We start from the raw sequence: 21988 nt of genomic DNA on the forward strand, positions 1-21988 counted from the left end.
CACCTGCATTAGGCGGGTTTCACAAGATTTCAGACCTCATCACAAGCCTAATTTTTGTGAGAGTGTTCATACATTATCTGTATTCACCCGCATTTTGGCTCTCTTGTTTTTTGTTTTCTTTTTTAACATATTTACTGTATTTCACCCGATTTCACAAGATGTCTGTCCAAGTTGGGATGAAAGCTATGCTACGGAAATTTAGGCTAAGTTCAATAAGGCCATATTCAACGAAAATCCATGCAAATACACAGGCTTACCAACCTTTCAGTCAGTCTCCAGTTAATCCCAGTAACTAGCTCGAATATTTCCACGATTGATCACCTGTAATTGTCCTATAATTGTCTTATATCCTAGAATAGCCTGCGTAGCGGCCCAAGTGGAGGGGGACTTGATCCGCTATGCAGGCTAATCCGTTACTAACGCGGAATCCCAATACTGCTCAAACGTAGAAATACCACTTATTCTGAATAAATACACATCACAAAGCAATGAGAGTTTATAGTGACCTTTATTCTAGGACATAAGACAATTATAGGACAATTACAGGTGATCAATCGTAAAAATATTCGAGCTAGTTACTGGGATTGACTGAAGACTGGCTGAGAGGTTGGTAAGCCTGTGGCAAATAAAGATGAAACAATTCGCTCACCATTTGCATTTAAAACGCCTCATGGATAATACGACGTTGGAACTTAGCTTTAAACAGACTCTGTCATGTCGCCATTTTGTCATCCTAGCAAAGTATCAAGTGTTAATATGCCATAGCTGCCATAGAAAACACTTCGCCAATATTTTGTGGTATTGCCGTCTCTGAATTTTAACGGATTTAACCGTTTCATTACTATTTACGCCCTGAGGCGCCTGTAAAACATAGGCCCAACTCCAAAACTTCCAAACTACAAATAGAGACAAGCAAACCCAGATCAAGTCACAAATAGATACCTTTATTTCGCTCTGTCAGGTCCCATTTTACAGCCATCGGCCACAATAATCAATGCTTAACCCTCCATTAGAAGCGAGTCACCATCTTTAGGCTAAATTGCATGCCTGCACTTGCATCATGGGAGTCGTGTAACCACCTTTACAGAGAGGCGGGGGAACTCCTTCCCCATAATCATAACAGTTTTTGTATAAGTCTCTTTGCCAAACAAAACATTTCCAGGTCCAAGGAACCAAGAATAAGCCTAAAAACAATTTTTGAATGGTTGGGTAGCAAAGATGGTCCACATTGGAAAGTATGAGGCCATTCACTAGAAAATTCCTTTCTCACTCCGTAAAGCCCAAACAAGGAATTATCCCATTGAATCAACCTCAGCGTGCAAACATCCATAAGCACAGCATTAATTATGCCCAAAAAGACTTCATGATGTCCTAAGGCACTCTCCAGGTGTGAAAAAGCTGTAACTTTTAAGCAAATTACAAGCAAAACTGTTGTAAGCAACAGGCTTTAGCAGTGCCGTGGCTAGAAAGAAAGGACACCGCAGTGCATTGTTGGAAACTTCAAGGCATACCGTCTTGGGGGGGAGCTTTCTGTTTTCAGTCTGTTTTTCTTACAATTTTGCTCAAAAGTACCCAGGAGTAAAAGGGTTAAGGAAAATACATTGTTTTAGATTCTCCCGTCAAAACTTGGAATTATTCAATCGATTCAATCAAATTCAATTCCCTTTTCAGAATTTGAAAGTTTATCTATGCTTTCTTTTGGCTAGATTGATAGGTACCCCAATCTCACTGTATGTATGAATAAATTATAGCCATTCACGATAAGTTCACTTTACTACGAAATAAAATAATACTAGAAGTTTCTAATAGAAAGTGAATGCTCGGAGGACGGGACGAACCTGTTTCAGTACAGGGGTTCTCGAAAAAGACCGCTGAGCAGCAGGCACTCTGATTGGTGGGATTGGTCACGTTCATTACAGGATGAAGGTCATGCGATGACGCAGCATAAAATCGAGTAAAAAGAATTTGTGCATCATCAGTCAACAACCCTGTGAATTTCGACGAACTTTACCTTTTAACACTAAAAAATATTATTCCTCGCGAGAAAATGTGCAGAATAAATCTAAATAGATGAACAACCCAAACGATAAAGTAAATATAGCTTGGAATTCGAAGCCAGTTTTTCAAACTTTTTTACTGCGTGCGAGCAGACGTGCAATGGAATGACGCCATTAGCGCGCACTGTTGCACAGGGGCGTAGCCAGGGGGGTGGCCAAGCCCCCCCCCCCCCTTCTAGCAGCCAAACAGAAACAGATACAGTGATGTCTCGTGCTCCACTTATCTGCTCTCGAATTCTCCCAAACAAAAAAAACACCCCGGTTTTCAAAACTCAATGAAGGCACAAAGAATATTTTATATATTTCTTAATCGTAAAACTCTCAAAAATATTCTGACCTGACAGTGGAGTCTTTAATATGGTCTGGGTGAAGTTTCAAGCCATTTGGGCCGGCATACCACTGTGAGCTTGGGATACCTGTGCCATTTCTCGAACATAGGACCCACTCTGATTGGCTAAAATCGAACAATTCCATTGTTTGGTCAGGTCATGCCCAGGCCCCGACTGAAGATCAGGCCACATACATCTAGACATCACGCGAAGTATGCGAGGAAATCACATTATTGTCACAAGTCTACGAGCCAAGGGCGGCGTTTTCCTTCTAAAATCAACTCCACTATGGAAGACCTTGTCGTGAAAATCATCGTCATTATTGGACTATTTTGTATAACTCTAATTTGCGGAATTTTGCCGTATAAGATCGGCCATGGCGGGCGACGCAGACAACAAGCTCTTTCGCTATGCAATTGTTTCGCTGCCGGTGTATTCTTCGCTACAAGTTTTCTGGACTTGTTACCAATGATCCGCGAAAAGTTCAAGCAAGCTTTTGCAGAGGCAAATATCACTAGTCCATTCCCTATTCCAGAATTTACTACGTGCTTCGGCTTCTTTGTGGTTTTGATAGTCGAACAAGTTGTCCATTCGTGTCACAAGAAAGCGAGATTTTTCCATGGACACAGTCATGTCGAAACCACTGCACCGCTTCTCGGAACCCCCCCTCAAAACGGCTACGGCAACAAAGAACGCTCCGAGGATTCCTTTACACCGCTGAACGAGAGAGCGCACCAGATCAATTCACAGGAACTAGCCGAAGTTGATTCAACATTAAGAACATATATCCTAGTGGTTGCCCTTTCTTTGCATTCCATTTTCGAGGGGCTAGCTTTAGGGCTGTTAGTTGAGGTCGATCGCTTAGTGCAAATCGCTGCAGCAGTAGTCATTCATAAAAGTATTATCGCATTTTCTATGGGAGTTAGTATGGTGAAACACGATATGCCGTTACGAGTGATTGTAAATGCATCATTTTTGTTTTCTGCTATGGGGCCATTGGGTATTGGCATAGGTATCGCTGTGTTAAAGGAATCTACTCATTTTTCAAGCAATCTCTCTTCTGCCATATTACAAGGCATTGCGAATGGGACTTTTATATACGTGACATTTTTCGAGATCCTGCAAAATGAACTGAAAGGCCACGGCAAAAAGTTGCTGAAGTTGCTGTTTATGGTGATTGGATTTTCAGTCGTCTGCGGATTACTGTACTTCGCTAACTACATGGAGCGCAAACCACATCCTGTACTCCCTCACACCACAGTTGCTACAAATGGCTTAGGTTATATACCTTACTTCTGATTTTTACAAGACTATCAGTAGAAAATCAATACCTTAGCATTTACTATTCTTGACTCAGTCTTGCCTTTTTTGGATTACTTGTTATTTGCAGATATTTTTTGTTATTTACGTACTATTTTATTTGGTCTAAATGTTGAAAACCATTCCTGGTAAATGGGGCGAAAAACGCGCCAGAAAAATTCTTAATTGATTTGATTGAAGGATCAAATCGTTCTGCTTAATCACTGGAAAAAAAAGGATTTCCACTAAGGTATTGAAGTTAGAGTCAGCTTGTGACTCAGACAAAAGCCCACTTTTATATATACGAATTTCTTGTGACAAACATGTCTAAAGATTTTACCAAGCAAGTAACCAAGGGCAAGCCACTAGAAAAGTGACCATGTTCCTAGAGATGTCATCCATTCTTCTAACATCCACAAAGACTATTACTCCTGGAAACCCTCAGAACTCTAATATTTTATTCTGATTTATCAGTAACAATGCTAAGCAAATGAATACACTTCTTATCTGCCATGATAATGAGGATGTTTAAATTTTCAGAAGAAAGTTAGTTTTTTGATTAGGTCTGATTATATCCGGTTTGTCTACAGGTTGTCTACAGGTTTTGTATTGTATTAACGAGACCTCTTGACCCTGTCCCTCACCAGAAATGAGTCAGCTCATTTGACCACATCTCAAAGTGTAGCTTTGCCTCATTTCAATAAATACAAAAGAATATCCTAGGATTTTTAAGGGGGGGGGGGCATTAAGCAATTTATTTTCAACTTTCCATTTTTTTAGGGAAATATTTTATACGTTCCATAGTACTGCATCTTCAATTGTTGTTATAATAGGGAGAAGGGTTTTCTAATTATTTGAATTGCTTGGATAAGTAATGAAACTATATATTTTTGAAAAGTTAATTAGTTTATGAAAAGTCAAATAAATGATGAGAAAAAATCTAGCTTGTGTTTTTTAAGCTGATCTACTACAAAAACCTCTTATCAACCCTTTTTTTTTCAAAGAAACACTATCCACCTTTGATTTGAAACTTTCAATGTTTATTCTCTGCCAAGAATTGACTGTTTTTTAACACCTATAATGGTAGCAAATTTATATTTTTATGCTAACCATGGCCACTAAGTTTGAAGACGTTCACCAATAAGGGGGTCCTTGGCACATGCTGATGTGATCTGAAGGATTTATTTTCCAAGCTGATTTACTGGAGGTCACATTGATCAGATAGTACTCATATTACATATTTGCTTGGTTCCTATAACTACCATAGCATCTCACACTGCACTGTAAAGATGCCTAGAGCTTCTCCAATCTCTACACTTAAAGAATTTCCCTGCATGAGTTGGATAGACATGGCCATGCGTAGACATTAGCTGACACTACAGTACTGCAGGAGGGGGCCTAAAAGGGACTTTCAAGGCATTTTCTCCTGTAATTCAGATAATGTCTCATACACTTACTGTATTTTTGGCTGCTAAAAGGGGGGCCCTAGGCCACCCCCTGGCTACGCCCCTGTACTACAGGGAAGATCCAGGAGGGAGGTTGAATGGCTATCCATTCAAATTGAATGGCTTTTCTTCACAATAAATTACTAAGTACCTTTCTACATAATAGAGTTTTTTAAACTCTAAAATTTGGATGTGTTCTATCAACTTGTCTGTAAATCAATACTTCAGCACCTGATTGGTTATTTCAAAATTAGGGTACAGTTCCCATGTCTTACAGTTTGCTATCATCAGATTGTGTAGTCAATTGTATGTCTTCTGATTGGCTAGCATCAGATTGTGTGACATCAGTATCCATGACTTCTGATTGGGTATTATCATCAGATTGCACAATCGATTCTACCTCTTCTGATTGGCTAGTATCAGATGGTGCAACAGATCTAATGGCTTTTGATAGGCTTTTATCACATTGTGTGACATCAGTATCCATGACTTCTGATTGGGTATCAGCATCATATGTTGCAATTGATTCTTTGTCTTCTGATTGGCTAGTATCAGATGGTGCAACAGATTTAATGGCTTTTGTTTGGCTTTCATCAGATTGTGTGACATCAGTCTCTATGATCTGGGATTGGGTATTATCAACCGTCTCTATAGCTTCTGTTTGGTTATTATCAATCTGGACAGGTTGAGCTTTACCTGAAAATGTGGCCTGAGAGCAAATCACATCAGAATGTGTGACTCCTGGTTTTACCGGCTGTGTGGTATCAGGTGTTGCGTGACTACCTGATATGCCACCTTCTGGCTCTTGCCTGTGCATCCTGTTGTCTCTCTCATCAATGTTTCCATCTGTTACTGAGTATTCTCTGTGGGTCATTGTTGTCTTCTCTTCATTACCCATGGGTTGGTCTACTTTTCTCTCTTCAGGTGTCTCGCCCTCAGATTGGATCGGAAGGCTTTGTTTTTGCTCAGTTTTGTCTTTCAATGGTGAGATTTTTCTCTTCCTTTTTCTATTGAGTTTCTCGTCAAAGAAATTAAACACTGAGTTGAAGGCGTAGTGGGATGTCAACACATGCTGAGTTGTGCCTGAAATGAGAAAAAAAAAGTCTCAGATGGAAAAGTAGTGGGTGGCAATATTATTTCCTCTTCCTACAATACGCATATATACAGTGTAATATACAATAAAATATGGAGGGACAGTAAAATGCCATTGTCCAAGGTCTTGAACAGCAATATATTCATGTTAATCGTGTCACATAATGTCTGGGGCTAGATGGGTGGGTCAACGTGTCAGTATGTGTCTGTGGCTGGGAGTGGATTAACAAAGCCGGCTGTGCAAAGTATCTAGCTATCTACAATTTTACCTCAACAAATATCTGTACACTGATTACAGTAGACCATTTTCTCTATTTTCTCTTATACTAATAACACTTCCCCATTTAAAAATGTACTTTCCCATTTAAATGTGTACTTTTGCGAGATCGTTGTTTTCACGTCCTCAAAACGCGGGTCAACCAATCAGAGACCGTCACTTCAATAGCCTTAATTCAACGCGTCTGGAGAACGCCAGTCAGCCAATGAAATGATCTTGAAATTTGAGCCTTCGTGATTCCGCGTTCTTCGACGCGACTTGACCAATCACACGGAATCATTCTTATCCCGCAAAAAGGTCAATACAAATAGCCTTCTGTCAACAGATGCAGATTGCCGGTGATAACGATAATTAACGCGGACTAGGGGTCAGAAGAGATCAAATGGAGAAGATGACTTTAGAAAATAAAAGGAGTAGCCTTACATCTTCAAAACTACGTATAGTACTCGAACTTTAACAAGTCATTAAACAAGCTATTTCTAAAACCAACACCAAGGACACTCGAATTGGCTTACCCTAGTAATGACCTTTTTCTTCTTTGCACAGCTCTCCCAGAATCTCTTTTCGCTATACCAAATATGTCATGTCTTTCTGTGAACAATTCACCAAGTGGATATTTTTAGTGTTCCCAGGTCGGACTAATCATACTTGATCTCAATGAACCAAAGACTTGTGATGGCGCGAAACGAAATTGGCGCCCTTTTAGTCCCGTGGCTTGGCTCGATCACGGCTGTATCCAGCCCAAATTTGTCTGCATCCAAATCAAATATTGTTCTTTTTGCCGTCGGTTTCACCCAAGAATGACCCATTCGTATTGTTCTCATTATAAAAAGATGCAGGAGAGAAATCTTCTAGCTCACGCTGCACATGATGCCGTGTAACACGAGATCTCAGGGTATGGAATGAATTGATAAACAATTTACTGTTTCAACAGATTCGGATTATACAGCAAATCAAAGTGCGTTTTCGAACGCAGAACGTGCAATCTGTAATATAGGTGAACTCGAAAAATACCATCGTGTTTCGAAGCAATCACATACGGAAAACCCCTTTAATAAAGCAAACCTCTAACTACTGAAACATCTCACCGAAACGTGAAAGAGGAAGATAGTATACAACATCATCATTTATTGCAAGGAGAACGAATAAAAGCCAATCACATTCCCAATCAGTGCGTTTGCAGACGCAACGAGTGTCTAGGATCGATTTACAAAGCTACATAGGCATGGAAAGCCGGTAAAAATTTTAGTGTACTATGTATCTAAAGTGACTAGCCTTTAAACAATATATCGGCGTTTTCTTACTTTGTATTCAAGCACGCAAAATGTTTTGTTCATTTCACAGAGATCGGACATAGCCATGCGTTATACTTCTCGATAGACACTCAAGAGTAGGCTTTGAAAACAAACCGGAAACTGTGCGTTTTAAAGACGCAGGCTAGTCAATAGTGTGAAAGAATCTAATTTTCGGTACGAGAAACACATTATGACGTTTGTAATTGGTTGTTAGAAGACGAGGTTGATACAACTTTCTTATTCAAACATCAAAAGCAAGCTGTTATAAGTTGATTTACGTCTAGTTATGTGCTTTGGGAAAGCACCCGACTCCGGGACAGATGGAGCACCAAAGGTTGAGCTCTCTGTTGGTGGTCATATGATATGATTAAAAAACTGCTATCTTGTAAGCTAGGAGATAAGGCCCGAACAAACCGGAAAGTGTGCGTTTTAAAGACGCAGGCTAGTCAATAGTGTAGAAGAATCTAATTTTCGGTACAAGAAACACATGGCGCTTGTAATTGCTTGTAAGAACATGATATAATTTTTCTTGTTCAAACATCAAAGCAAGCTGTTATTAGTTGATTTATAGTTGATTTACGTCTTTAAAGCTAGTTATGTGCTTTTGGTTTGCTTTATTTTGGGTATAAGTTCATAATATTTCCTACATTCATGTCACCATCCTGGGTTTACATTCAAAGTAGTGGACTACAATTTATTTCATTGAGCATTTTTGTCTATAGTTTGGTGAGCTTGAGTATAAGCAGGGTATAAATAACAATGTCAAGTAATTTATCCCTTAGGATAAAACCAATCGCATGTCTTTAGTGCGTTCGAAAATGCAACGGTCTAGATATTCATGCAAGCATGAGATCAAGAGACAGATATAGGCATGGAAAGGCAGTGAAAATATTATATCCTCGCAAACTTTAAACACCGCCAGATTACTGTTTTCCAAAAGTAGTTGTTTATCCGAGAACTAGACATTTTGTTGCCAATAAACAGTGAACAATACGCTCTGAGAATAAAGCCGATGTTCTGGGATGTTGGCGCGTTCTAGAGACCCCTTTTAGGGGTAGCGATGAGTAAGTTCGAGATTTGCCGAGGCGCCGAGACCGCGTTTTAGAATCCGAGCCCGAGACTTTAAGTCAAATTTCGGAATCCGTGTCCGAGCTTTTACTAGCTTGTGTTCGGACATCAGATAACTTGCTCGAGGTATGTCATAAACATTAGTTGAAAAAGAATAGCTAGAGCGGAAAGGCTTAAGACTCGAGACTCGAAAAAGAGGGAAACCCTGAGCAGTAACAACATAAAACAGATCGCGTTTAACAGAGACTCCGAGAACGTGGTAGAAAAAGAGGCTCCAAGACCCTTAAATGTCAGGGGGAAAAACGAGACTTCGAGACTTCCGTAAAAACGCCGAGATTCCGAGACTTTGCGAGATTTTCGAAATTTTAAGGTACCCATCGTTACCCCTTACGTATATTACAGATTGCCCGTTCTTTTTGCAATTGGTTCCCTCCAAGAATGACCCATTCGTATTGTTCTCATTATAAAAAGATCTTCTAGCTCACGCTGCACATGATGCCGTGTAACACGAGATCTCAGGGTATGGAATGAATTTATAAACAATTTGCTGTTGTTGCAATTAAATATTGACAGATTCTGATTATACAGCAAATCAAAACGTAGTAAGTGCGTTTTCGAACGCAGAAACGTGCAATCTGTAATATAGGTGAACTCGAAAAATACCATCATGTTTCGAAGCAACCACAACTTGAGTAAATAGCCGCGGGTATAGGTGCTGGGGCTCCCACTTGCTAACTTTGTCAAGTTGAAAAAATGTAACACCAAGCTGTAATATCCGACTGTCCCTATGCATGAATCTACGATACTGTAGGATGATAATAGGCTAAATTCTTTTAAACAGATTATCTGTTCAAATCTTTTGATTTTTCTCTAGAATTATATTGATGCGCTCTTTTGCTCGACTGGTGCTTGGAATGCTTGTGTGCCAAGAGCAAAGCTCCCTAGCTCGGGCCTTATCTCCTAGCTTACAAGATAGCAGTTTTTTAATCATATCATATGACCACCAACAGAGAGCTCAACCTTTGGTGCTCCATCTGTCCCGGAGTCGGGTGCTTTCCCAAAGCACATAACTAGACGTAAATCAACTTATAACAGCTTGCTTTTGATGTTTGAATAAGAAAGTTGTATCAACCTCGTCTGCTAACAACCAATTACAAACGCCATAATGTGTTTCTCGTACCGAAAATTAGATTCTTTCACACTATTGACTAGCCTGCGTCTTTAAAACGCACAGTTTCCGGTTTGTTTTCAAAGCCTACTCTTGAGTGTCTATCGAGAAGTATAACGCATGGCTATGTCCGATCTCTGTGAAATGAACAAAACATTTTGCGTGCTTGAATACAAAGTAAGAAAACGCCGATATATTGTTTAAAGGCTAGTCACTTTAGATACATAGTACACTAAAATTTTTACCGGCTTTCCATTCCTATGTAGCTTTGTAAATCGATCCTAGACACTCGTTGCGTCTGCAAACGCACTGATTGGGAATGTGATTGGCTTTTATTCGTTCTCCTTGCAATAAATGATGATGTTGTATACTATCTTCCTCTTTCACGTTTCGGTGAGATGTTTCAGTAGTTAGAGGTTTGCTTTATTAAAGGGGTTTTCCGTATGTGATTGCTTCGAAACACGATGGTATTTTTCGAGTTCACCTATATTACAGATTGCACGTTCTGCGTTCGAAAACGCACTTTGATTTGCTGTATAATCCGAATCTGTTGAAACAGTAAATTGTTTATCAATTCATTCCATACCCTCAGATCTCGTGTTACACGGCATCATGTGCAGCGTGAGCTAGAAGATTTCTCTCCTGCATCTTTTTATAATGAGAACAATACGAATGGGTCATTCTTGGGTGAAACCGATGGCAAAAAGAACAATATTTGATTTGGATGGCAGACAAATTTGGGCTGGATACAGCCGTGATCGAGCCAACGGGACTAAAAGGGCGCCAATTTCGTTTCGCGCCATCACAAGTCTTTGGTTCATTGAGATCAAGTATGATTAGTACGACCTGGGAACACTAAAAATACCCACTTGGTGAATTGTTCACAGAAAGACATGACATATTTGGTATAGCGAAAAGAGATTCTGGGAGAGCTGTGCAAAGAAGAAAAAGGTCATTACTAGGGTAAGCCAGTTCGAGTGTCCTTGGTGTTGGTTTTAGAAATAGCTTGTTTAATGACTTGTTAAAGTTCGGGTACTATACGTAGTTTTGAAGGCTACTCCTTTTATTTTCTAAAGTCATCTTCTCCATTTGATCTCTTCTGACCCCTAGCCGCGTTAATTATCGTTATCACCGGCAATCTGCATCTGTTGACAGAAGGCTATTTGTATTGACCTTTTTGCCGGATAAGAATGATTCAGTGTGATTGGTCAAGTCGCGTGGAAGAACGCGGAATCACGAAGGCTCAAATTTCAAGATCATTTCATTGGCTGACTGGCGTTTTCCAGACGCGTTGAATTAAGGCTATTAAAGTGATGGTCTCTGATTGGTTGACCGGCGTTTTGAGGACGTGAAAACAACGCTCTCGCAAAAGTACACATTTAAATGGGAAAGTACATTTTTAAATGGGAAAGTGTTTAATACAGATTTGGTGGATATCACACCTCAAAAAAGAGATCCTATCATCACACAAAAAATAATTATTCCTGACATTTCAAACCTTAGTCATCTTGAGTACAAGTAAGATATGTGTAGTTATGCAGATTGAAGGCCTATGTAGTAACGCAGGTGTGGCTAATAAGGTGTGTCCAATTAGGTTGAAACCAGACTTAACATACCTGCTGATACAAGATCTGAATCAGCCCGCGAAAATCTGGAGGTGATAGGTGTGTCCAGAGGCAGCCCAGATGACACCCAGTTCCTTGTATTCTGAAAAAGAAAAGGGGTGAAATATATATATATATATATATATATATATATATATATATATATATATATATATATATATATATATATATATATATATATATATATATATATATATATATATATACAGTCGAAGATCTCTGAGCGACCGCTCTCGTAAGCGACCAGCCCCGATAACGACCACAATCACAAATCACCGATTGAATTGTCAAACAAACTCTGTAATTCTAAGCTCTTGTAAGCGACCAACTTATCGGTACAACCAGCTCCGTTAACGACCAAAATTTCAAAACACCAACTGAGATTTTATTTTATTTTAAGCTCTCGTAAGCGACCACAATGATTTTTGGCTTTACAACATCAGTCAATACCTGATAAACATCATATCCAATGCATGCTGAAACCACATATAAAGCAGAAATGTTGTAATGTTTCACAAAAGCTGCCTTCAGTAGGCAACTATTAAAGAACTCCATAATTTCAATTTTCTAACTTCAATTTCAACCATTTCTTTGTCTCCAGAAAATGTGTAAATGCAAGGAATCTCTAGTCCATTGCCACCTCCACGAATTATCCTTTTTCCATTTACAATAGCCCTCCACTTGTTTGTTGCACGCTTTAGAAATCGGCTAACAAAAGACGCCATGCGATCGTCGTAGACGCAGAAGATATTCTCATGACGAAAAGCTTAAGTCGTCGATATAAACGAACATAACGAGCTACTTTGCATAGAATTAATTGCTATTAAATTAAACAACTCACTCTCATGATAAGTCAAATACCTAGTTTTAAAATCAAGCAATAAACCAAAATATCACAGTGTTGTTATTATCACGATAACTTTTAGATTCCATTTTAATTAAGTGTTGTCAGGGGTGAACTAGGTCAAAGTACATGCGGGACGAGCGGGAGGTCAAAAGACGAACGGCTGGTTGCTGGTTCACAGTAGCGTTTATTGTAAGGACAACCTCCTTTTAGCGAGCAGGGAGGTATTCAAGCTCGTTCTAGGAGGCAACGATCAGACGATTCTTAGAAGGCGAGGCTGATAGAAGGGAATCCTTACTAAAGACCTCTTCCTTGACTAGGGATTGTCTTCACGAAGCCAACAGAACTTACTCGATAGCCTCCACAGCAAGCTGGTGTTATTACAAGTGCCTATGTTTTACAGTGAACTCCTATTTATACTGACTAATTAATAATTCGGTACTAACTGGTTTGACTGCACTCTAAGAGAGGTGATGCAAGAATTGCAAATAAATGTTGATCTGAGGGAACAGAACAATTCCACAATTGAGGATAACTATAGAAAGAATCCGTCGATGATAGAATAACAATCAATTGACTAGAAATAATGATTATATAAGATATTACAGAATAATGAGGCTAAGGGATTCGTTTGGCTTGTTCGAAATGTCTGTAAAGTAAATGTTTATCTAAGGTAGACGCTAAACTGGTTTTGGAATAAGTAACACTGCGCATGACCTGTATGACTAGCAGGTGCATACTTAGTGTTCAGGGTGAACAGTGAAAAGGTGATGAAAGTCAATATTGAGATCCGGTGAGCAAACTAGGATTTCTAGAATATTTATTTATGAGAATGTTGTAGAATAGTCGCACAACATAAGCTCACGTAAGCGACCAACACCTATTTCTCAAGTTTTTGGTGCCCAGTGGTCCCTAATGAGAGCAAGCTCTTGTAAAAGATCAGCTCCGTTAACGACCACAATTCTCAGTTCCCAAGGTGGTCGCTTACGAGAGCTTTAACTGTATATAGCTTGCATAGAAGGTGCAAGGACTGAGAAGGAAGAGAGAGGGGGACCAGGTATATATATATATATATATATATATATATAGCTTGCATAGGAGGTGCAAGGACTGGGAAGGAAGAGAGAGGGGGACCAGGTATATATATATACAGCTTGCATAGGAGGTGCAAGGAATGGGAAGGAAGAGAGAGGGGGACCAGGTATGCATGCTTGAAGAGGTGGAGACAAGTGCTCAGGAGAGAGACATAAAAGAGCTCTTTCATTCACCATCTTCATCCAGCTAATCTCTTTTATCCCTTATCTTTTGCCTTTGCAATTATTTGTATCATTCATTGGCTGGGCTGTTGTCAAATCACAGTTGTATCATTCAGTAGCAGAATTGTTGTCAAATAACAGTTGTTACTGTTAATAGCACCCCGGAGGGGGACTAAAACAGACAGGGGAGATCATCGGCAAAATCAGTTTTAGCCTCAAGGGAAGGCACTTCTGGTATGGTCAACAGCAATTCTTTTCCCTAACAGATGGCAAATTGGGTGTGGTAGAGGGAAATTTTAACCCTAAGAGAGAGTGGTATAAAACAAAGACATTTTCTTGAGGTATTTGAGACATTGCCATCAAGCAAATCTCTCTTCTGCTCTAATTGGCAGATGGACACCTTGTATTGTTATCAACAAAAAAGCGGGAAGTATTAACTGAACAATTGACTTATGGTTTATTGTTTTATAAAGTATCAGCTATTTATTGTTTCATGCGACCGTTAGCTTGAGAAATACACAAGCACAATCAGGAAAAACCTTAAATACCCCCTAAGGGATAGCAATTGGACAAAAATGTATAACGGTCACCCCTGTCTACTTTACTGGGGAGTCCCCCCCCCAGGAAAAGCACATGATTTTCATTAAAATCATACTGATTATGATAATCATCAACATCATCATCATCAACATCGTAATCATCATAACCGGCCCAACAACAACAACGTTGGCCACTATAATAAGAAAAGCATTTACGAATTCATGATACCTCCTGAAACCAGTCCCTCAGGGTGTTGTCGGCACCTTGGTGATGCAGAGTGTGGACTGAGTCAGTGAATGCAACAGCCTTGACGCGAGACATGGCCCCAGGACACCTCTTCATCTAGAAACAGGTTCACAAAATCATATACTTGAGAAGATTCCTAGACAGAGTGCAGCTTTCTATTTCCAGAATATTGAATGAGAATTTCATCAAGTCTCAAGTGTTCTTCAAAATGATGCAAACTTTCTAATATCAATTTGCAGGCTTTGAGCGAAACAGAGCCAGCATCCGCCAAGAGAAAACTCTACCTTTTGCTTAAGGAAGCTTGAGACCTCAAGACCAAAGAAATGACTAGTAGATAGCAAACAAAGGGAATGCAAGGGGCCAGGCTTAAAGGATATATAGAACTTTGAAGTTAATTCTAGATGGATTAAATATATTAATCTAAAGAAGACTTTACTATCAACTTGCCATTATAATCATGTTTAGTCTGTAAAAGTACAGTAACACACCAATCAGTTTACAAGTTTTAATTTTACAGGTTCAAATGTGAAAATTATGCTTTTGGTCTAATTGCAGCTAAAAACTTCACCAATCTCAAGCCAAGACAAATGTCTAAGGTTTTGTCTGGAAGGATGGTTTAAAAAAATACCAACTAAAATAGTGTATATTTGCAAAATCTAAAAGACAAACAATCCAATTTTCGGTCACTATGCTGGAGTAACTCAAATAACAACTTAGTACATATTTTTCAGAAAATTTGATCCTTACATGTAAAATATAATTTTTCTTTAATTCCTAGCCTTGTGCAAGCGGAAACTCTAATTGTTTCATACATAACAGTATAGGCAGTATAGCTACTAAAAAACTGCCTTAAGGCACCAGATACTGTACATATCACACAAAACAGTTATATAATAACAATATAATTTGTGTGTACTTACTCCATGAACAACTACAACCCCGCCATAGCTATGTGCGACTATTACAATGCTGCTAGCAGCAGCTTTGCTTATGAATGTGTTCCACACGTAATCAAAATGGCTCTCTGGAGACTCGCTCCCCTGTAAAGAGATTCAAAGATTTATAGGCTTAACTTCAGTGGGAAATCAGTTCCTTTTTAAAGTAATAGAAATAGAATTTTCGAGGTCTAAAGGGGGGCATCGAAAGCGCATGGATTTAAAAAAGGGAGGGCAGTGTTTCCTTTGGGTGTTTTCTCTTCTATATATCTTGACCAAGTATCAAATCAGACTTCTTGGTTTATCGCGTCTTGGTTTTGGGGGCAGTTATTTGCATGCACAATCCAGCCAATTCCTTCCCCTCCACTTTCTGACCAGCTTGCAGCTAATCTCTTGCTCGCGCTCCTTTGATGTTGTTGTTGCAGTTCCTTCCTTTGCTCCTTCTTTCTTTGGTTTTCTGGAGGGAGGGGGAGCACTAAATATATGGGAAAAGCGCACGGAAAATTTCATTAAATTTTAGCGCTTACTTTTATCAAAATCCTCCCCCCCTTCAAGATATGAATAAATGTGTGGATAATAACTTTCCCTAATCATCTTAAATTTTTATCTGTTTTGTTCTTACCCTTATTCTTTGCATTTTCCCTTTCTTAACAGATGTATTCTCATTGCCATTTGTTACCAGAACTCCATATCCTTCCTGAAATACATCAATATAAAAATAAAAATAAAATTTTAATAACAAAAAAAGTGAAAAATGAACTGCTAATGATAAATGTACCTTGATGGAATTTTACCATTCTTTTGAATTACCTTCCTGGCTCTGGCAATGTAGGAAAGCATTGTGCCACTTTCAAGACAATCATTTATTATAAGGCTGCAAGGCAAACAATCGCAAGATAAAATGTATGTCTCATGTTAACCATACATTATGCCCAGAACATCTATGACAACCTGAAACGTTTAACCAAAAAATTTACACACCATTTCCTGTTATATTTTTATTTTTGTTAGCTCATTATTTGTTAAATTAATTGCACATATTAGCTGCAGACAAACATATGTATTTGCTCCCAAAATACTATTTGTTTATTATAAATCAGTTCTTTGTTGTCCTGACTTTTTCTTTTCAAGTCCACTTTTCCCCTAACTGTCAATGAAGACCACAAGGTATGCACCAGCAGGGCAGGCATTGTCTAGTGGTTACTTCCAATGTGTTTTAAAATGTCCTAAACCTGCTCTGGTTAGAGAGGCTTCAAACACCATGGGAATACTCACATATTAGCATTATTTGGAAGGCTTCAAACACCATGGGAATACTCACATATTAGCATTATTTGGAAGGCTTCAAACACCATGAGAATACTCACATATTAGCATTATTTGGAAGGCCTCAAACACCATGGGAATACTCACATATTAGCATTATTTGGAAGGCCTCAAACACCATGGGAATACTCACATATTAGCATTATTTGGAAGGCCTCAAACACCATGAGAATACTCACATATTAGCATTATTTGGAAGGCTTCAAACACCATGGGAATACTCATATATTAGCATTATTTGGAAGGCCTCAAACACCATGAGAATACTCACATATTAGCATTATTTGGAAGGCTTCAAACACCATGGGAATACTCATATATTAGCATTATTTGGAAGGCTTCAAACACCATGGGAATACTCACATATTAGCATTATTTGGAAGGCTTCAAACACCATGGGAATACTCACATATTAGCATTATTTGGAAGGCTTCAAACACCATGGGAATACTCACATATTAGCATTATTTGGAAGGCCTCAAACAACATGGGAATACTCACATATTAGCATTATTTGGAAGGCTTCAAACACCATGGGAATACTCATATATTAGCATTATTTGGAAGGCTTCAAACACCATGGGAATACTCATATATTAGCATTATTTGGAAGGCTTCAAACACCATGGGAATACTCACATATTAGCATTATTTGGAAGGCTTCAAACACCATGGGAATACTCACATATTAGCATTATTTGGAAGGCCTCAAACACCATGAGAATACTCACATATTAGCATTATTTGGAAGGCTTCAAACACCATGGGAATACTCATATATTAGCATTATTTGGAAGGCCTCAAACACCATGAGAATACTCACATATTAGCATTATTTGGAAGGCTTCAAACACCATGGGAATACTCATATATTAGCATTATTTGGAAGGCTTCAAACACCATGGGAATACTCACATATTAGCATTATTTGGAAGGCTTCAAACACCATGGGAATACTCACATATTAGCATTATTTGGAAGGCTTCAAACACCATGGGAATACTCACATATTAGCATTATTTGGAAGGCCTCAAACAACATGGGAATACTCACATATTAGCATTATTTGGAAGGCTTCAAACACCATGGGAATACTCATATATTAGCATTATTTGGAAGGCTTCAAACACCATGGGAATACTCATATATTAGCATTATTTGGAAGGCTTCAAACACCATGGGAATACTCACATATTAGCATTATTTGGAAGGCTTCAAACACCATGGGAATACTCACATATTAGCATTATTTGGAAGGCTTCAAACACCATGAGAATACTCACATATTAGCATTATTTGGAAGGCCTCAAACACCATGGGAATACTCACATATTAGCATTATTTGGAAGGCCTCAAACACCATGGGAATACTCACATATTAGCATTATTTGGAAGGCCTCAAACACCATGAGAATACTCACATATTAGCATTATTTGGAAGGCTTCAAACACCATGGGAATACTCATATATTAGCATTATTTGGAAGGCCTCAAACACCATGAGAATACTCACATATTAGCATTATTTGGAAGGCTTCAAACACCATGGGAATACTCATATATTAGCATTATTTGGAAGGCTTCAAACACCATGGGAATACTCACATATTAGCATTATTTGGAAGGCTTCAAACACCATGGGAATACTCACATATTAGCATTATTTGGAAGGCTTCAAACACCATGGGAATACTCACATATTAGCATTATTTGGAAGGCCTCAAACAACATGGGAATACTCACATATTAGCATTATTTGGAAGGCTTCAAACACCATGGGAATACTCATATATTAGCATTATTTGGAAGGCTTCAAACACCATGGGAATACTCATATATTAGCATTATTTGGAAGGCTTCAAACACCATGGGAATACTCACATATTAGCATTATTTGGAAGGCCTCAAACACCATGGGAATACTCATATATTAGCATTATTTGGAAGGCTTCAAACACCATGGGAATACTCACATATTAGCATTATTTGGAAGGCCTCAAACACCATGGGAATACTCACATATTAGCATTATTTGGAAGGCTTCAAACACCATGGGAATACTCATATATTAGCATTATTTGGAAGGCTTCAAACACCATGGGAATACTCACATATTAGCATTATTTGGAAGGCCTCAAACACCATGGGAATACTCATATATTAGCATTATTTGGAAGGCTTCAAACACCATGAGAATACTCACATATTAGCATTATTTGGAAGGCCTCAAACACCATGGGAATACTCACATATTAGCATTATTTGGAAGGCCTCAAACACCATGAGAATACTCATATATTAGCATTATTTGGAAGGCTTCAAACACCATGGGAATACTCACATATTAGCATTATTTGGAAGGCCTCAAACACCATGGGAATACTCACATATTAGCATTATTTGGAAGGCTTCAAACACCATGGGAATACTCACATATTAGCATTATTTGGAAGGCTTCAAACACCATGAGAATACTCACATATTAGCATTATTTGGAAGGCATTTTTAAGGAAGGAGGGGTATGTCATCATCCTCAGTTTTTTTTTGTCAAAATTTGGGTATTTTTGTTAATAATTACCGTAAGGTGATAATATATAATTACAGCCAAATAAGGCACAAGCCCATGTAGCTAGTTGAGTGACAAGCATATCAGCATCAGTTAGAGTCATGTTCTGTTGCCTGCTGGACAGTTTACCGACTCGGTCATTTACCCACCCACCCTCCCATGTGGGTTTTTCACATTTATTTACAGCTTTGTACTGTTTTACTCTATCTTCTGTGTGGTCAATAAACTTAATTACCCCAAACATTGCTAGTCTGCAGTTGATGGATGGGAGTAATTTGGGGTTTGGAAAGTTTCTTGGTATGTTTTGGGGTAAGGGATTTTGGTCTTCTCTGGACTCCACTCGTGTTATGTTCATAAATACCGAGTCTTCTCTTTGGGCGACACCCAACTACCCCACCCACCTTCTCGCCCACTGCCCCGCCCTGACCACACCACTTCCATGAATGAGAATCATCAGCTTCTCTGCTCTCAAGGCATCTTCACTCATGAAGATAAAGCCTACACTTTCATTTTCCCTAGGATCAATCTGTAGAATAAAATAACACACAGGAATTAGAGAGAAAGACCATTTAAACATTACATTACTTAACATGATTTCAGGTACAAGATCACAGTAACCAGATCGCAGGGATAAGGTACAGTAAGACTCCTTTTTAAAATCACTTGGATAACACTGTCTAGTCAATTTACTTACAGGTACATAAACTCTTTTAAGGCCTGCTTTTTCTTCCAATAGCTTATATACATGATCTGTGATGACCTGCAACAAGAAAAAAAGCCATTAAAACACTATTGATCAATCTGTTGCTGGACAAGGCAATATTGTATGAGGCAAGAATTGGTATTCTCTGGTTCTATCTCAAGGGACACAGTGACCTATCTACATGATCTGACAGTTCAACATAGCAGACCACAAGGTGTCGAGAGGGATGATGATGGTGGTGAACGATTGATAATGATGATGACAATGACAACGACACCAGCAACAATGTTGATAATAATAACATGTGGATGTTTCAAGATTTATAAGGCTGTACTGCCTCAATAACAGAATGTTTGTGTTTGTTCTAGTTGATTAAATTTCATAAAACAAGCCCCAAGTATTTGTGAATATACCCACCCATTGTTACTCCTATGAACTGTCAACAACTAACTAGGTCTGTGAGAAGTCTATAACTTGCTGTCCCTCTCCAAAAAGACAAAAATTCCTTACCTCACCAAGAGCTTCATAATGATTCTGGTTGTATTGCCTATCTCCTGGCTTGACTTCAAACATGAAAGGTTCACCAGTTTGAATTGATCTTAGCTGCCCTCCTAGATTACATCAAATTATGTTGTTATACTGTATGTTGTTGCATGAACACTCAAATTACCCTTGTAAAAATACAGACACCCCACATCACACTACAAGCACCACTGCTTATTTGACGCAATAGCAAAGGAAACAGATAAAGGGTTTTTTTGGTTGTAACTGTTGTGGTTTGAAATGCTTCTTGGTTTGAAATTGTTAAAACCAGTTTGAAAAAAATTCAAACCAAGAAGCATTTCAAACCACAACAAATGTGGCATGGTTTGAATTTTTTTCAAACTGGTTTTAACAATTTCAAACCAAGAAGCATTTCAAACCACAACATAACCTTCATTGTTATATACCCATTAATTTATTTTTAAATAGAGGAAGTGGGTGTATTATGAATTAGCTAAGCATAGACATAAGCAATGAACTATCTAAGATTTAAATAAAAAATTGCATTGCCTTATCCATATATCAACCACTATAACACTCTGATAAACCAGTCCTATGGATGTGGAAAGCTCTCTTAGAATTCTTAATTTGCAAACCAAAGCATATAGAGATAATCAACTATTATTAAATAGAGCATGAGGTCTGTATAGATAATAGCTCAGACAGTTTACGGGGAAATTTCAAGAGGGGTAAAACAGCCAATTAAGGAACATGGTTTCAGGGACACATAAGTACTATGGCTGCCATAGTTAAATAAGTTGCTATACCAGATGCAATGTCACTAGCAACTTTATCATCAAAACCACCATCACTAACACCCTTGCCATAACCTTTTTCTATGGTCATTTACCAGCAGATTGTCTTCAAACTTACTCTCATTAAAGTGGTAACCAAACTCTTCGATAGTCTTGAATTTGTAGAAATCCGGCTTTGTTGCTTGATGAAAAGCTTTAACTAAAACATTACATTCACCATTAAAATACAAACACCAAACACACACGGCCTGTCGTTTACGTGATTACTTACATAGGCCCGTTGGAAGCATATTTTCTTGTTCGCCGCAGTTATATGCGTTCTCGTTGCAAAATCCTGGCTCAGCAGTACTTGGAGGGGGCCCTGAATTCTTTAGTCTAGTATCTACATTTAGCTAGAACACACAAGTGTTACATCAGGGGGAAGCGAAAATACGAATCGTTACTTAAGTTTAGCATCGTTACGTACAAGGGTATACTTACCATGCAGAGAAGAAGTAGGAAATACTGGAAATATGTCACAAGAAAGGCAAGCATTCAAACTACCGGAAGTGTCATTCTTTGCCACTCTACAAAATCACTTTCGTTTTCGGTTTTCGGGCAGGCGTTCCTAACGAAGAGG

At 38.6% G+C, this 21988-nt stretch overlaps 2 protein-coding genes and 1 long non-coding RNA gene across 3 annotated transcripts; 2 read left to right on the forward strand and 1 right to left on the reverse strand.

Moving 5' to 3' along the window:
* Positions 1-2560: 2560 nt before the first annotated feature.
* Positions 2561-4272, forward strand: LOC5505628 (zinc transporter ZIP3). The gene has a single exon (XM_001626361.3). The coding sequence runs from the start codon at positions 2675-2677 to the stop codon at positions 3683-3685; it is 1011 nt and encodes a 336-aa protein (XP_001626411.1). The 5' UTR covers positions 2561-2674; the 3' UTR covers positions 3686-4272.
* Positions 4273-4848: 576 nt separating this feature from the next.
* Positions 4849-21984, reverse strand: LOC5505627 (FAM172 family protein homolog). Its single transcript, XM_048727634.1, has 12 exons — positions 21850-21984; positions 21641-21761; positions 21488-21568; positions 20582-20682; positions 20063-20128; positions 19770-19894; positions 16287-16350; positions 16099-16173; positions 15462-15581; positions 14524-14637; positions 11647-11737; positions 4849-6213 (listed from the first exon to the last, which is right to left on the reverse strand). Exons 1-12 carry the CDS (start codon positions 21901-21903, stop codon positions 5402-5404), a joined length of 1824 nt encoding a protein of 607 aa, XP_048583591.1. The 5' UTR covers positions 21904-21984; the 3' UTR covers positions 4849-5401.
* Positions 12006-15312, forward strand: LOC116613487. Its single transcript, XR_004294171.2, has 2 exons — positions 12006-13292; positions 14781-15312. It is a non-coding gene; the product is annotated as an uncharacterized LOC116613487 (long non-coding RNA).
* Positions 21985-21988: the final 4 nt, after the last annotated feature.

Source organism: Nematostella vectensis, chromosome 5 (assembly GCF_932526225.1).
Source record: "Nematostella vectensis chromosome 5, jaNemVect1.1, whole genome shotgun sequence".
Taxonomy (NCBI): domain Eukaryota; kingdom Metazoa; phylum Cnidaria; class Anthozoa; order Actiniaria; family Edwardsiidae; genus Nematostella; species Nematostella vectensis.

Coding starts and splice junctions, on each gene's coding strand:
- LOC5505628 (XM_001626361.3), top strand. CDS start 2,675: ATGGAAGACCTTGTCGTGAAAATCATCGTCATTATTGGACTATTTTGT.
- LOC5505627 (XM_048727634.1), bottom strand. CDS start 21,903: ATGCTTGCCTTTCTTGTGACATATTTCCAGTATTTCCTACTTCTTCTC. Junction 16,351..19,769: donor GCGGGGCAGTGGGCGAGAAG/GTGGGTGGGGTA, acceptor TTTGCCTTGCAG/CCTTATAATAAATGATTGTC. Junction 15,582..16,098: donor GGAAAATGCAAAGAATAAGG/GTAAGAACAAAA, acceptor ATCTCTTTACAG/GGGAGCGAGTCTCCAGAGAG.